Genomic DNA, 15,673 nt, shown 5'->3' with positions numbered 1-15,673 from the left:
AGCTCCACTTCTATGGTTTGTTGTCAATACAACAACTCATGGCGCAAAATACTGGTTATCTGTTCCGGCTCATATAAATCAATCAATGATCAAGTTACAACAAAGTGTGGGTTCTGTTGAATTTGGTGCAAAGTTTTAACAAGGGACTTGTAATATGGACGTCTGGTAGACCGAAAAGCGTCATGTTTCGGGCAGTTACAAATTATAGACAATCAGTTACCGCTATTCGTCATAGGCGGTTAACACACGGGATGCGATTCGTACGTCGCTCCCATGTTTGAGCGAGACAACGCTATGCACGAGATCCTGCCGGCACATAGGACCGACGTGCGAATGCAAATATAATCTTTTTCTTTGCATTCTTTTTGCTTTTTTCTGCCGCCAGTGTGCAACACTAGTAAATATTATAAACCATAGATTAAAAACAGGGATCGGAACCGGTTTTTTTTTTTAAACTTTGAAATAAACATATATTTCGGTTTATTTTATACTCCAAATGTAGGACTCGGTTGTGTTTTTAGATAACAACTTCGTATTATTAGATTGCCCAATTAAAAATGAAATAATTAACAAAGTACGAAAAAATACCGTTTTCGTTCCCATACAAAAAATACCGGTTTCTGATCCCTGGATTAAAATGAATACATTAATATATATATTTATACTACGTCAGTGGCAAACAAGCATACGGCCCGCCTGATGGTAAGCAGTCTCCGCAGCCTATGTACGCATGCAACTCCAGAGGAGTTATAATGCATGTTGGCGACCCTAACACTCCGTACCCTCCTTGAGCTCTGGCAACCTTACTCACCGGCAGGAACACAACACTAATAGTGTTATTTGGCTCTAATAAAAATAAATTTATTGAGTTAACAATACTTATTAAAATGCAAAAATTTCACAACATGAATAATAAACTAAATGTAACTACAATTAAAATAACTAAAGCTAAAAATTAAAAATACCTATCAAAATTTTGCGCCCTTGGTAGGGTGCCCATCACGCAGGCAGCGTTCCCGCGCTGGATTGCGATTGCAATTCTCTGCGCGAGAAAGCTGCCCGCGCGGGGGTCGCCCGTTGCCTCCCTCAGCCGCTTGCCCAGCGCCTTGTGGAGTATCTGTGCCCCTCTGCCCCACGAACCAAGTGTCTCGACGCCAAACGCAACGAATTCGTATTGAGCGCCGAGACAGCTATATTTGGCTACCTTCTGACGCTCCCGAGTGTTATTTGTTAGTGGCTCTAATAGTGTTATTTGGCTGCGGTTTTCTGTAAGGTGGAGGTACTTCCCCAGTTGGGCTCTGTTCTATATCTGGAATGACATCCGCTGTGCTGTGCCCTACCACACAAAGCGAGATGACATTCACAATGCCCATACTTCTCTCTCTTTTGGAGGCAGTTTAAGAACGTACCCGGGTCCAAATGAATTACTATAACATTGATGCATTAAGGCAGTATGTTTACTCTCAGCCTATAAGGGGAACGCGAAAATCGAAATATCGTTATCTGCTTCTCTATCGCTCGAATATATAAGAGTGATAGAGAGGCAGATAACGAAATTTAGATTTTTGTGTTTCACAGTAGGCCCTCATAGGCGCTCTCTACGAAGAGCTTTGGGTAATATTCCCTATGATAAGACGCGTAAAGTAGCGAATCGTAGACTGACCACGCTAACTTTGCACACACTTGGCAGTAAGAATGCATACGTATTTCTAAAAGCACTACTTTACTCTATAACAGCCCGTTCCCACTTGTTGGATGTCGGGCCCGGATTTTCGTCCCAGAGGCAGAACATTTTATCCCACCAAAAAAAAATGTTAAATGGTGCCAAGATGAAACCATAAGGCTCGGCTAAGTTTGACGTTTAAAATAACACTTGCACCGTCTGGGCTGTCAAAATCGCTGCCAACTTATCTTGGTCTGACTCTATATGGGTACAGGTCAATAACCTCCAAGGCAGCTGAAGTAAATAGCTTAATGCGGTCTCAAACATGCGGTGATTGGTTGTCAAGCTCAAACGTGTGCAATCTGGTGACCACACAGCCTTTGGTACAATATTAATTACATATATAACTCGGTCACCCTACACTAATCCATCCATATATGATAAAATAGTTGATTGTTAACCAAGGGATGAAAGGCACCCATTTGTGTGTAGTTTGGCGCTCGAACACTGAGAGTATAAAGTGAACACAGTAAGAGTGTTTAAGTTTTTATAAATATTTTGTTTTCTAAGTACCCACAACACAAGCCTTATTGAGCTTACTGTGGGACTGAAGCAAATTGTTTAAGAATGTCCTATAATATTCATTTATTTATTGTAAATATTTATTGAGAGAGAGATAACTGCTAAATTAATTGTCCAATTCTACTAATTTTAAACATAATAGTTACGTTATTAAGAGCGCATCAACGTGCTCACTAGCGCCACTGCTTAAATAAATAAATATTATAGGACATTATTACACAAATTGACTAAGTCCCACAGTAAGCTCAATAAGGCTTGTGTTGAGGGTACTTAGACAACGATATATATAATATATAAATATGTATAAATACTTAAATACATAGAAAACACTCATGACTCAGGAACAGATATTCATGCTCATCACACGAATAAATGCCCTTACCAGGATTTGAACCCGGGACCATCAGCTTCGTAAGTAGGGTCACTACCCACTAGGCCAAACCGGTCGTCAAACCCGGTCTCCCGGTCCCGGTCCGGTCTTAACGATAGATATTTACAAGAGGGGGCCGCTACGTACTGTATTTTGTATTGAAGTACCTTTTGAATGCATCATAATAGTTTTTACGTTGCTGGATTCGTCAATCTAGGCGTCTAAGTTAAAACGGCCGTTTTTGTTTTAAGTTCATATATCGATGAATCCAGCAACATAGAAACTAGTTTGATGTATTCAAAAGGTACTTAAATACAAAATACAGTACGTATCGGCCCCCTTTTTTAATATCTATCGTCAAATTTAAACAATCATAATTCCATTCATTTTCCAGTGGCGCTAGTGAGCACGTTGATGGGCTCTGTGGTGGTGGCCGCCGAGTGGAAATGTCATCCGACTTTCAATCCGGAGGTCGCGGATTCAAATTCAAATTCAAAACTTATGTACGAAATATCATTTGATATTTATTACCACTAGTTTTTCGGTGAAGGAAAATATTGTGAGCAAACCTGCATACATATGCGAAGAAATTCAAAGGTGTATGTGAAGTCCCCTATCCGCATTGGGCTAGCGTGGGGACTAGGCTTGTGCCAAGCAGTGGGACGTATATAGGCTGAGTTATTATATTATTATTTCTCTTATTATTATTATATTACTTATAACAAGAATCACTTAAATCAACAAAAGTTTTCGCACTAAAAAAATCTTTAACGGCTATAAAACCCTACACGTGCGATGTCTGTCACAATTAACTTCAATTTTTCCTAGTCACCATGTGTACAAATGTCGATACAAAAGAGTAACTCAGTTAACTCTTCGTTTTGCAGCCACCACAGTCTCTAAACTGAGTTGTAGCCTGTGACAGTGAGACCTATCAGCATGAACTTTAGTAAGCGTTACCACTGGCTCCCTTCTCACTAATACGAGTAACAGTGTTGGCCAAACGTTAATTAAATAGAATCAGAGAGAATGGATTGTCAAAGAAAACGTTGTAGTCACAGTAATATACTGCCATCTTTCAACACATGATTAAAACTTTTAGAACGCCATTTGACTTTGATCCTTATTCTATCACTGATATGTGTTAAATTTGTTAAATATCAAAAAGTGGCGCCATCGAATAGATCGAAAGCCAAAGGCGATGGCGCCATAACCTTTAGGTTGTGCCCGGTAAGATAGCACCACTTTTTGATATTTAACATAACACATATCAGTCAAAGAATAAGGATCAAATTCAGATGGCGTTCTAAAAGTTTTAATCATGTGTCGAAAGATGGCAGTAAAGGTACGTGGCAACAAAGTTTTCTTTAACAATTACACCTGTAAGTATTTCAAAACTAACTTTCGGCCAACACTTACGAGTCGGGATGGTGACATATGATGAATTTTGTAACAAAATCTAGTTAGAAAATGACTAATTGTTTAAATGATATAGGAGGCAAACGAGCAGATGGATCGCCTGATGGTAAACGATTACCGCCGCCCATGGGGTGTCCATCACATGGAACACCAAGGGTTGCAAGTGAGTTGCCAGTATTTAAGATGGGAATACGCTAGCAACGTCAATTAAATTGATGAGGGCGCTAGACTTAAATCGATCGGGATATGGACCGTGATTACCTTTTATATTGTTTTCGAGCTCCCGATATTTGGCGCAGTTAGATGCGATTTACGGGTACTCGTGTAACTGCGTCGAAATATCGAGAGCTGAAAAACAATATAAAAGGTAAACACGGTCCATATTCCGGTCGATTTAAGTCTAGTGAAACTAACCGTGAATCGTTCAAAACTGTCATGATGAAGTACATTCAAAATAATACTTCAATTGAAGGAAATCTAAAGACTCCATGCGTCATCACAAACGACGAAAAGAACAAAAGTGTTGTCGTTGGAGGAGTACGTTTTAATTATTTGCTCGTGTTACAGGCCCCGGTAGATCCAATTAACAATTTACTCCAAGTTATTTCGAGTTCCACCAGTAACGCGTCTATTTTCGACTCATGTTGCCGAGTACGGGTGAAAATTGAGTTTATTCCAATTGACGCCCGGCTCGGGCCAGATTGATTCTCGCACCGAGGGAGGAGTGGGGGACCCCCCCTGCATTGATGCGAGCTGTGTGTACGTCTGACGTCATGTGCACGGAATGCGCCCAGAGTTGGTGGTTGTTAACTTGTTATGGAATAAAAATACATAGGTAGCTTTAAGAGAGGGGAAAGTTAGGTACTCCATACAAACGTACTCCCCATTTTCCGCCCTGGAAAATTATGGAAAACATTTTTACATAATTTAATGTGTATCGACCTTACCTATGCCCCTTCGTTTGACTTTTTGCGATTTTTTTATTATTATATGACAAAGAGAAAAATTACGTACAATTTTTAAAAGCGTCTAACACTTACAATATAATTTTAAAAATCGTAAAAAAAAAACAAACGAAGGGGCATATATATACGTTAATGGCATTAAATATAATGACCATCAATAAATACTTAGATATCCTAAGCTCTCTTATCAAAAAAAAATACTAAACATAAAAAAATAAAGACTAAAATCACACACAGAGTTCTAACTGTTTTAGTCACGATTGCTCTTCAAAATGGATTCAAACACCAAATATAATTAATAATCACCAAATCTTATGAAGCAAAATAATACACTATTTTCACCTAATTAAACCACTAATGATTGCCATATGCATATTTAAACTGCTGCATGTATGCATATTTAAACTGCGATCCTCACAGAACCGAAATGCAACCAGAAACGTGGGTTAGATTAGGTTAGAACTGCGACCCTTACAGAAACAAAATGCCACTTGAAAAGTGGGTCAGGTTCGAACCGCGATCCTCACGCGAACCGGACTGATATTAGAAAAGTGGGTTAGGTTAAGTTAGAACTGCGAACCTTACAAAACGGAATGCTACTGTAAGTAGAAAAGAGAGTTAGGTTAGGTTAGAACTGCTACCCCGACAGCACCGAACTACTACCAGAAAAGTTAGTTAGGGCTGAACTGCGATCCTTACAGAACCGAACTGCTATCAGAAAAGTGGCTTAATTAATTTAGAGACAAAAAACTCAGACCCTAGTAAACATTTTTTAATAGTATAGGGTCAAACTTTTGAAGTTTATTTACTATATTTGGGTAAATAATGATTTACCTAGCGTAATTTACTATTATAGGATAACGAGATGTTAAATATTTGCATTACATATTAAATTAAATTTTGGTGGTCTTTACCCAAGTAGCATTTTACTCCATTTAAGAGTACACATTTAGTTCCCAGGTGTACTTGAAGCATTATTACAGTTCACTCGTGATGTATAAGCTGCATTATTGCGATTAATAACACCTATTCCCGTCTAAGGGACTTATAGGAGGGTAGAGTTATACTTTTATACGACTGTTGGTGTTATAATACTCTAACAACTATCCTTTAGTCAGCCGTCTGACTAAGAGCATTATAGGAGGGTAGAGATACGGCAACCGCTGTTTAACAGCCTACTTGTACGATGTTGTAGAGCTAGCATTTTAATAGAACACACATGGTCATTTATAAAGCCAAAAGCTGTTATGTTTACTTGTTTGAGACTGTTATACAGCTAGTAGCTGTAGTAGGACTTGTTTGTGATCATTAAAATAACCTTTTTTTACTAGCTGTACAGAAGTGTTTAAATGGTTCGCATGTGCACTGTAGGCTGTTAAAAGGATTATATGTGTTGTCCATTAACATCAATAGCAGTTTATTTGTCCACAAGTACTACTCTAATTTGCTGTAAGCTGAAAATGAATGTGAATGTGATATTCTATTACACTTATCCCACAAGCTGTGTGTTTATATTACGTCGCGTGCAAAAATTTCTGAAAATGAATAACAAACCTTGGAAAATAAGAGCGAGAACCGGTGGAAGAAGAAAGGATCTCTAAAATTTCAGTATATTGAAAGAATTATACGATGATACACAATTGACCTAAACTACATCTTAAAGCTGTACATTAGTTCACATTAGAATAAATTTATAGACATTGGCTCTGTAGTGGTACAAATGTGGGACTTTATATAGGTAACAGCATTCTAACAGAACACATGTGAACCTATTATACGCTCACCGCATTAAATTGGAGTTATATCAGTTCACATAACCGTATTTCATTTCCACCATTTTGTTCTGCGTAACCTAAAATATTTACCAAATAAATCTCCAAAATTATCATGCAAATTTATCACAAAATACGCAGATAGAGCGATTGAGTTTTGGTTTCATGCTATAATTAATTACCGTAGTATAATTATAATGCCAATATAATGTCAAAAACTGAAAATTGTTGATTTCCTCTCAGCCAGTTTTAAATATTTTAAAATGAATATCGCGTTTTTACAGAGGCGCGTGAATATTTTAGCTGTAAATATGTATACATTTCACGATAAACTTGCATTCCCATAGCATTTAACATTATTAAGAATTTAAAACAGGTACTTTACCGCGTGTTATCATAAAATTTATCCAAAGGATATCCGCCGGTGTTTCTGATGGCACACAAAAAACCAAACTTAATGAGGAATAAATAAAATAAAGAAATATAATGGACCCACGAGAATTTTAGGTAGCACTGGAGTACTTTTGTCGGATTTTATAACTGTGATAGCTGTGTATTTAGCCACTTGTTACTCTTTATTACACTCATGTACGTTGTATGGTTCACACTGCGTCCCATATAGTGCCATTAGTCAGCCTTAAGTCCGATGTTACTACTTAAACTGCTATTATAATGCTATTATACTGCTAATGTACAGCCATAGTGAACTTAAGGCTGTCTAATTTGTGCCCAAACTGGTTCTATAAGAGCATTATAGCAAGCTATACAGCTCTTATACAGCTGACTTACACAGCTTGTGGAGTACATGTGAACGACTAGACATCTCATATAGAACCCCGAATGCTACTTGGGTAACTATTTTAAGTCGGGATTTAACTTTATTGGGACAACACAAAATGATAAAATACAGTTAACTTAAATAAAAAATAAATAAACGAACTAAACTACCTATATTATAAAACTTAAAATAAACTTATTAGTTAAAAATGCTCCCCAGGTCGTCACTCTGTCTTTTTGGATAGCAAGGTGGGAAAATTTTGGTTATAATTTCACACTAAAATGGAGTTTTAATTTTGGTGATCATTTACTATTTTTGGCGGTGATCATTTCAATAAAAGCCCACTTAATAATACTGTGCTTCAAATGTTGTAAAAATATTTCCTGTAACGTTGATATCCAGAGTAAAATGAGGACAGCGTTTGTATGGAGAAGCGGTGTCCCCCTTTCCTGTTAAGCCAAGGGTTTGTTATTCAAGCTGGACGTTAGCCTAGCTGGCTATTTCGATCCAGCTTGAAAGTCCAGGGGCCCGTTTCTCCAAAGCTTGTTGCTTGTATTACAAGTGGAAGTCCCGTTCTGACAAAACCTGACAAAAAGTGACACCCGCTTGTATAACAAGTTACTAGCTCTGATTTAAACTTTCACGATTTTTACACATTATTAACTAACTCAAACGGGACTTAATTGCGTATTAAGCACAAAAAAACACACACAAAACAGCAGAAAAGTGCGGGAAGCCATTGAAATAAAAAAAACTGCAATTTCAACCGGGACGAGGGTTTGGGGATCTCATCCACATGGAATCCAGTCATTAGTATATGTAAGCGAGAACGAATATCGACAGTCGAAAAATCGAATATCGTTAGTGTTGTGTGTCGACAGAGTAACATCCCTAGTGAGCAGAATGTTCAAGCCAATAAACAAGATCAAGTGCGGGTAGTTCGAAAAACTCGCGCGGCTAGAAGATGTTGATGTCAACTTTAGCCAGTCTTCTCCGAGACAACGGGGACAACGCCGTCCTCGATACGTCGGAGTCAATTTAAAACTTAATACGCGATTAAGTCCCGTTTGTGTTAGTTAATAAGTTACTAGCTTTTGAGAAACGGGCCCCTGACCTTTGATTTAAGCGATAGGAAGGCAGCTGTCAAAAAAAAATTCAATTTGTACGTCGGTAGCGCAATATTAATATTACTTAATTCTTTTTTGCGAAAACGACTGAATGTTTCGTCCCGGATTGCTCCGAAATCGGAAAACAAAATTTCTATTCTTATACTTAATATTATTTGTTTTGTTTTGACTCTTCAAGTCTTCATCTTCATTTTTAAGTGGACAACGAACCGCGTACAGATCAATCTCAACACGAAAGTGTTTATATAATTGTTATTATAATTTAATGTAAATGTTGCTTTTCGGTAAAGAAAAGAATATTCTCAATCTCATTTTATGAGTATCAGATGTTTACTATTTGCTTTTTGGCGAAGGCAATCGTAATATTCCATCAAAATACAAGCTAAAATCCGTAACAGTGCGCTGTCATGTACAGTGAGTTGAGGTAATTGACCCCCTGCATGGGTTTGTATGCATGGGGGTTAGCTATATTGAGTGGTTGTCCATGTCGGGGCATACTGATTCGACATTGATGCCTGAGCATGCAGAATAGCGAATATAAATGACGACTGACTAAAACAACGGAATCTGAGGGCACGGCAGAGCCCCCGGCAAGACGAGTAAAGCGGAGCGCAAGGGCACACTGCCTACATTTTCTCGAATAAATTGTTATTGGCATTAATATTTAATATTTTAATTTAATCTTCAGTAACTATTCATTTACTATATTATTAGTGTTTTTTAAATACCTATTTATATCTCTAAGACGTACATAATAATTTATTTGATTAGGTGTTAAAATTAAAACTAAAACTAGCCATAAAATAAAACTACTTAAAAATTAAACTAATATTAAATAAAACTAAAATTAAAAGATATACTAATAAACAAATTAGTTATAAAAAGAATACCCCTTCTAAAGCCTCTGCCTGCGGCAAAGATCCCATAACGCTGGCCGCGTTACCTCTCTGTATTGCCAGGGATATACGCTGGGAGAGGTAAGCGCCAGCCCTATGGTCTCCAGTGGCGTCGATCAGCCGTGCCGACAGCCCCCATGAATGTTTTCATGTCCGCCGACCAAGGTCCCATTGTCTCCACTGCAAGCGCCGCAAACTCATAATCTTGCAGTAAAGATGAGTATTTGCGGCGCTTGAGTAGTTGGGCCTGGTCGGCAGCAGCGCCGGCTTGTGCGCGGGTAGCCTGGATATAAACTATATATTACTATATAAACCTATTTATTAATATTTATATGTCACTCCCCAAAGCCTAGGCAGAATAACAGCGTTGCAATTTGCCTCGTTTGCGAATAGCAACAATATGCTGAGACAGGGTCTTTTCCCTACTGCACACATTGCTAAACCCAAGTGTGTAATTTTCGGATTTTAATGTGTACATAATTTATATCTGTTGTTTTTTTGTTTTTGTTTTGTTGTTTTTATCATTATCTTTCTAACTTATTTATTTCATCTTCTTGTCCTGTGTATGTGTGCTTTATGGAATAAATGTCATTTCTTTCTTCTTCTTTCTTTCAAATCTCTTGTTGAGCCTAGCTTCTAACTCTACAAGCCCTAACTTCACAAACTCTACGCCTTAGTCAAAATATGTGGCTTGGCCGTTTGGAACAGGAGAAGGATTTCCGACGTTGTCAGATTTCCATTGATTATTTCGCTTAATTATTTGTATTAATCGCTGTTTGTGAAGTACATATTTTCTTTTATAACTTATTTGGAACATAGAAAACAAACTCTTGATATGAGAAAAAAAAACTTTCATCGTCATTTATATTGATTTATTAACAAATATTTATGTTTATTTTATACATTTAAATATTAAATACAAGTAGTATATTTTTTCATACTTAATGCAATGCAATTGACATTATTTTAATTTCGATAATAGTTATTCTGAAATGCGGAGGCTAATATGAGAGCTTATAACTGAATAATATGGCATGTATGTCTGTTGGCCGTTGCTCGAAGTACAAATAAAAAAAAATACTTTCCGCCCTAGGGTGGGAAATGCAATTTTCTACCTGGCTATCAGCCTATTAAAGGCGAACTTTCCGAATAGGAGAGATGAAAATGGTTTTTTTGGCATAATGCGCTACGGGTTTTTATAACTTGATTTAATGGTACATATAGCGTCCTGTCTAATAAGGGTATGATTAAAAGTTATAAGGAGAAAAACTTGGACCCATCTACGAAAAAGAACCTGCCGCTGCTATGCTGGAATATAGATGAAGCTCTCAGTACATTTTTGACTACGAAAAACGGTTCACATGACTAGAGTTACACCAAGCTAAGTTGGCACCGATTTTGATAGTACTTGCACAGTCTGTTAGCTTGGTCTAACACTCCCTTCCCAGAAATATATCCCGCCCGCGCCCGCAGTTTTGAATATTGCTCAATACACAATTTCCCGCTATTCAAAAAAGTTTTGATGGACTAAAATAAAATTACATATAAGTATGTACATTGCATAAAAAAAATTATTTAATGAACGAAATTAAATTTTCGTGAGACATATTTACTTTGAATTCAATTGTGTTACGAAAATTTACTTTGTAAATTGTATTGTATTTATTTGTTTTTTAATTATTTACACAACGAATGCAGTCTGTCAAGAAGCTATAGCAGCAAAAGGGTCATTTATAATGCACATTGCACTTACTTAGCACTCCGTTGGAGAACATCTTTAATTATTAATTAAGGTAGAATACACTTAGCGTTCCGTTATCGTCGTGCGGTGGAGTCCCCGGCAAGCTCGGCATGGTAGATGTATTGCCTTTAATCAGTCTATTATCTGGGAGACCGAGCTACGCTCGTAAAACATAAAAACTTAAAAATGCGCATTTTCCTAGAGATAAGACCTGGCTAGATCAATTTTTCGCCCCCGAAAACCCCCATATAGCAAATTTCATCGAAACTGTTAGAGCCGTTTCCGAGATCGCAGAAAACAATTCTTGTATATACAAGAATGGCTCGTTTAAAGGTATTATAGTAAAAGATAAAGCTTCAGTTTTTAAAACAAACGAAATAGACCAAAAAAAGTTTTGTATGAAAAACTTAAAATCGCTTTTATTTTAACAGTGGTATCTACGAGTGTGTACAGCCGGGATAAGAGTCACATAGCCCTCCATGGGGTCCGCGTGCAGCTAGGCCGAAACATTTTGTTTGATTAAAAAACAGTTTTCGTACTGAAAATCAAAATTTTGTTCCGGTTCATACCAAAAAGTATGTAAACATGCAAAACTAACCAATTTGTGACCACCACCCACTAATTTCAACCAAAAATTTCAATATTTTCGAAGAAAGGCAAGGTGTACCTATTTAAAAAAAATCGTATAAACCTGAAAATGGAGCCTAATATGTTGAAATATGGGTGATTTTGTTGTTGTATTTGTAATTATTGGTACCGAATACACCTCATTTTATCCTGAAATTGCCCTTATTCACAGATAAATTACTAAATGTTACCTCGGCGGCATCAGCAATGGCGACAAGCATCTTGGCGGTAGATGTCTCGGGCTCGACGGCGTCGGTGAATCTGCCAGTGAGGCCAGCGAACCAGCCATGGGGGCCGCGCGGACGTCTAGCGAGGCCGCGCGCAGCGGCGACGGCGAGCGTGGCGCGGGACCGCCGGCCTCGAGCGTGCGGCCGTCGGGGGCGAAGGTGCGGATGGCCGGGGAGGATCCACGGTGGCTCTGTTAGGGGAAAATAGACTTTAAAGTCGTGGTACTCTTTAAAGGTTAACCTTAAACTAGAAAATGTTTTTCAAGAGTGAGACCAGAGGCTGCCAGCACCAGCGTCCGGCCATCGAGGAAGAAGGCACGAATGGCAGTGTCTTATACTTATGAATGTTAAACTACACATAACAGATGTTTTTCAAAAGCAAGGCCAGGGACTGTCGGTCTCGACCGTGCGGCTGTCGGGGTAAATCTGTGGTGAGTGAGGAAATTAGGCCTTAAGAAATGTTTAGGTCGTCTTATCTTTATTAACATTAAACTACATATGAAATATGTTTTTTCAAGGGGCGAGGCCGAGGGCCGTCGGCTTCAAGGGCGCGGCCGTCGGGAACGAAGGTGCCGGTGCTGTATATCCCCTCGGGCGGTAAAAAGCATAGTTTATATTTTCGCGCCTTGCGGCTTGCGGCGCGCAGCCACAAGGCGGCAACTTTTCTATATTAATAACTGGCCAAGAGCATGTCGGGCCACGCTCAGTGTAGGATTCCGTTGTTACTCTTCCGTCACAATAAGCTAAACTGGAGCTTAAAGTATGGTAAATTGTTAACCAAGGGATGAAACGGTACCTTTCACCTGAGTTAAACAAATAGGCAAATTTGCATAATCAATACCTAATTAAAATAAGTCTTTTTACTATGAAGGGAAAACTTTTTGCGATAACTCAAAAACAGCTAAACTGATCATGACCGCTATAGTTTTCATTTAATGTCTTTCTTAAGCTCTACTTCCACGATTTTCTTCATATTTTTTGGACCTTTTTATTTCTTTCGGAGCGATTATCTCCGAATATATTCACTTTATCAAAAAATGTTTCTTGAAAACCCCTATTAGTTTTGAAAGACCTTTCCAACGATACCCCACACTCTAGGGTTGAAGCGAAAAAAAAAATTCACCCCCACTTTACGTGTAGGGGAGGTACCCTAAAAAAAAAAAATTTTTAGATTTTATTGTACGACTTTGTCGGCTTTATTGATTTATATATCCATGCCAAATTTCAGCTTTCTAGCACTAACGACCACGGAGCAAAGCCTGGGACAGACAGACAGACAGACAGACAGACGGACATGGCGAAACTATAAGGGTTCCGTTTTATGCCATTTGGCTACGGAACCCTAAAAATGGCGGCCACCGCACGCGCGCGGTTGTCGGAGAGCGTCCATTTTGAAGCATCTTGCCGCACCTTATTTTATTACACTAAGTATAGAGAAAATAAGTATATTTTTTGTAAAATTCATAACTACTTTTATTAAAATAAATAACGATATCGTGTACATACCTACTGTAATTTTGGAATTTCCTATTTACAGGTGTATTTTAAATTATAGGATAAGAATTCGATTCATATCTAATCCAGATCGAATTCATATCATAAAATGAAATTTAGAATACGCCTGTTAGTACATCTGGACTAAAACACTATCTAACCAATTTTCATTACGTGAAATTGTTTCCAGATGGGACCGATCCTGTACCTTTACTCCGATAGGCAATGAATTTCCTCACATTAGGTTCACTTCACGTCCTTGTTTAACGACTATCGGCCCAATTCGAACAATGCTTCTAAGATGTCATAGCGATACGATACCGATCTGTCAGTCTCAAAAGTTTTGGTTGAAGAAATGTCACTTATGATATTGACAGACTTGTATCGTATCGCTGTGATATCTTAGAAGCGTTGTTTGAATTGGGCCGTATTCTTGTCTCTCTGAAACTGACGATAACATAAATTAAATTTACACTCGAAGACAATTAAAACGTGTGGTTTGATAAGTGACCCTTTCATTAGTTTTTAGTGTAATTCATTTACTCCACGGCGGTGGCAAACAAGTGTGCGGCCCGTCTGACGTAAAGCAGCCACCGCAACTCTTGGGTGCTTGGACTGCTTGCAACTCCAACAGACTAACGCCACGGACTGGACGAACGCGGCGCGGCGCGCGTTGCGGCAATCCGTCGCCGCTATCGTCCAAAATAGGGGGCCTACCGCGAAAACCGAAATTCGCAAATTGCGGGGATCTTTCTCTCTTACTTTCACTAAGACGTAATTAGAGTGACAGAGAAAAATGCCCCCCATTGACGAACTTCGACTTTCACTGTTATAGGGTGACCAGATCTGATTTTCTGTTTTACGGGTAAACTGCTTTAAAAATACGAAATTCGAGGTTAAAATATGGGACAGACCGTTTTTTTATTGAAAAAATTGGTATCATCTATCACTCTACACATAATTATTATGCTAAATTTCCTAATTTAAGACTTTAGAAAACAATGTTAAATTTTAAAAAACACGACAATTTTTATAGTATATATAGGAAGGAAAATGTGAAATAATCAACTAAATATTAACCTATACAATAACTGTTGTTGCTAATTGTTTTTGTTAAAGCTGTATCTCTTACTGAGGTGTGCCAAAAAAGATTATTCTATCTATCTCATACACTAACACATACAACATTTTATTTTCTTTATGAATGACCCTTAAAACAATCATAAATCAACAATTTATAATTACATATTTGGATTGGAAAATGTGAATTTATCAACAAAATAACATACACATACTAACAAATTCTGACATTCCCAATGAAATACTCTTAAAACAATAATAAATATTAATACACACAAGTTTTCACCACTGTGTGCGAGAAAATAAATATAGTTCGAATAGGTATTTTTATAATTAAATGCCATATAATCATAAAATTACGGGACAATGTACTGTCCCGTATTGGTTTCGCCAAATTACGGGAAAACGAAAATTCATGGCTGAAATACGGGACAACCCGTAAAATACTGGAGATCTAGTCACCCTAGTTATAGCCCAGACTCATTCACTTCCATACATTATGATCGTGGTGCGCGAACCACCAGTCGCGCCGCTCGGCTACCCGGTATCGCATGCGCGTCCAGTCCGCGTCCTAATGCCTTGATCACACGTACCGAGTACAGTTGCGAGAGTGCCTCGGCCGAGTGCTCGGTTCGTGTGTACTTTGTGACAAGTACTGGGACCAGCAAGCTGACGTGCGAGTCACTCGGACCTTGTTTTGTTTATTAGACCGAGTGTCCACCCCCGCACTCCTTTCAGCATACCCCGCGCCGCCCCGCTCGCCACTCGACATGAATGAATCTATGAACGTGACCACGGAAAGGGAGACATAAGCCCTCCTACGTGTACACGTTCAACGCAGCTGGCCAACTTTATTGTCACGCGTGCAATGGAGTATTTAAGAGCAAGTTCGGCCTGGCCAGCCACATTAGGGCTCATGCTAGACAACGTCC

The 15,673-nt window shown here is 38.4% G+C and overlaps 1 protein-coding gene across 4 annotated transcripts in view; it reads right to left on the bottom strand.

The window, feature by feature from the left end:
- Nucleotides 1-15,673, bottom strand: part of LOC133517336 (synaptotagmin-5-like) — a 103,133-nt gene that overhangs the window by 9,566 nt on the left and 77,894 nt on the right. For all 4 annotated transcript variants that reach the window (XM_061850602.1, XM_061850607.1, XM_061850605.1 and 1 more), the window contains one exon: nucleotides 12,132-12,358. In XM_061850602.1, the coding sequence (XP_061706586.1) occupies nucleotides 12,132-12,358 (227 nt within the window). The remainder of the gene's footprint in view (nucleotides 1-12,131; nucleotides 12,359-15,673) is intronic.

This window comes from Cydia pomonella, chromosome 4, assembly GCF_033807575.1.
Source record: "Cydia pomonella isolate Wapato2018A chromosome 4, ilCydPomo1, whole genome shotgun sequence".
In the NCBI taxonomy this organism is placed as follows: Eukaryota; Metazoa; Arthropoda; class Insecta; order Lepidoptera; family Tortricidae; genus Cydia; species Cydia pomonella.
This window is presented reverse-complemented; position numbering and strand designations above follow the sequence as displayed.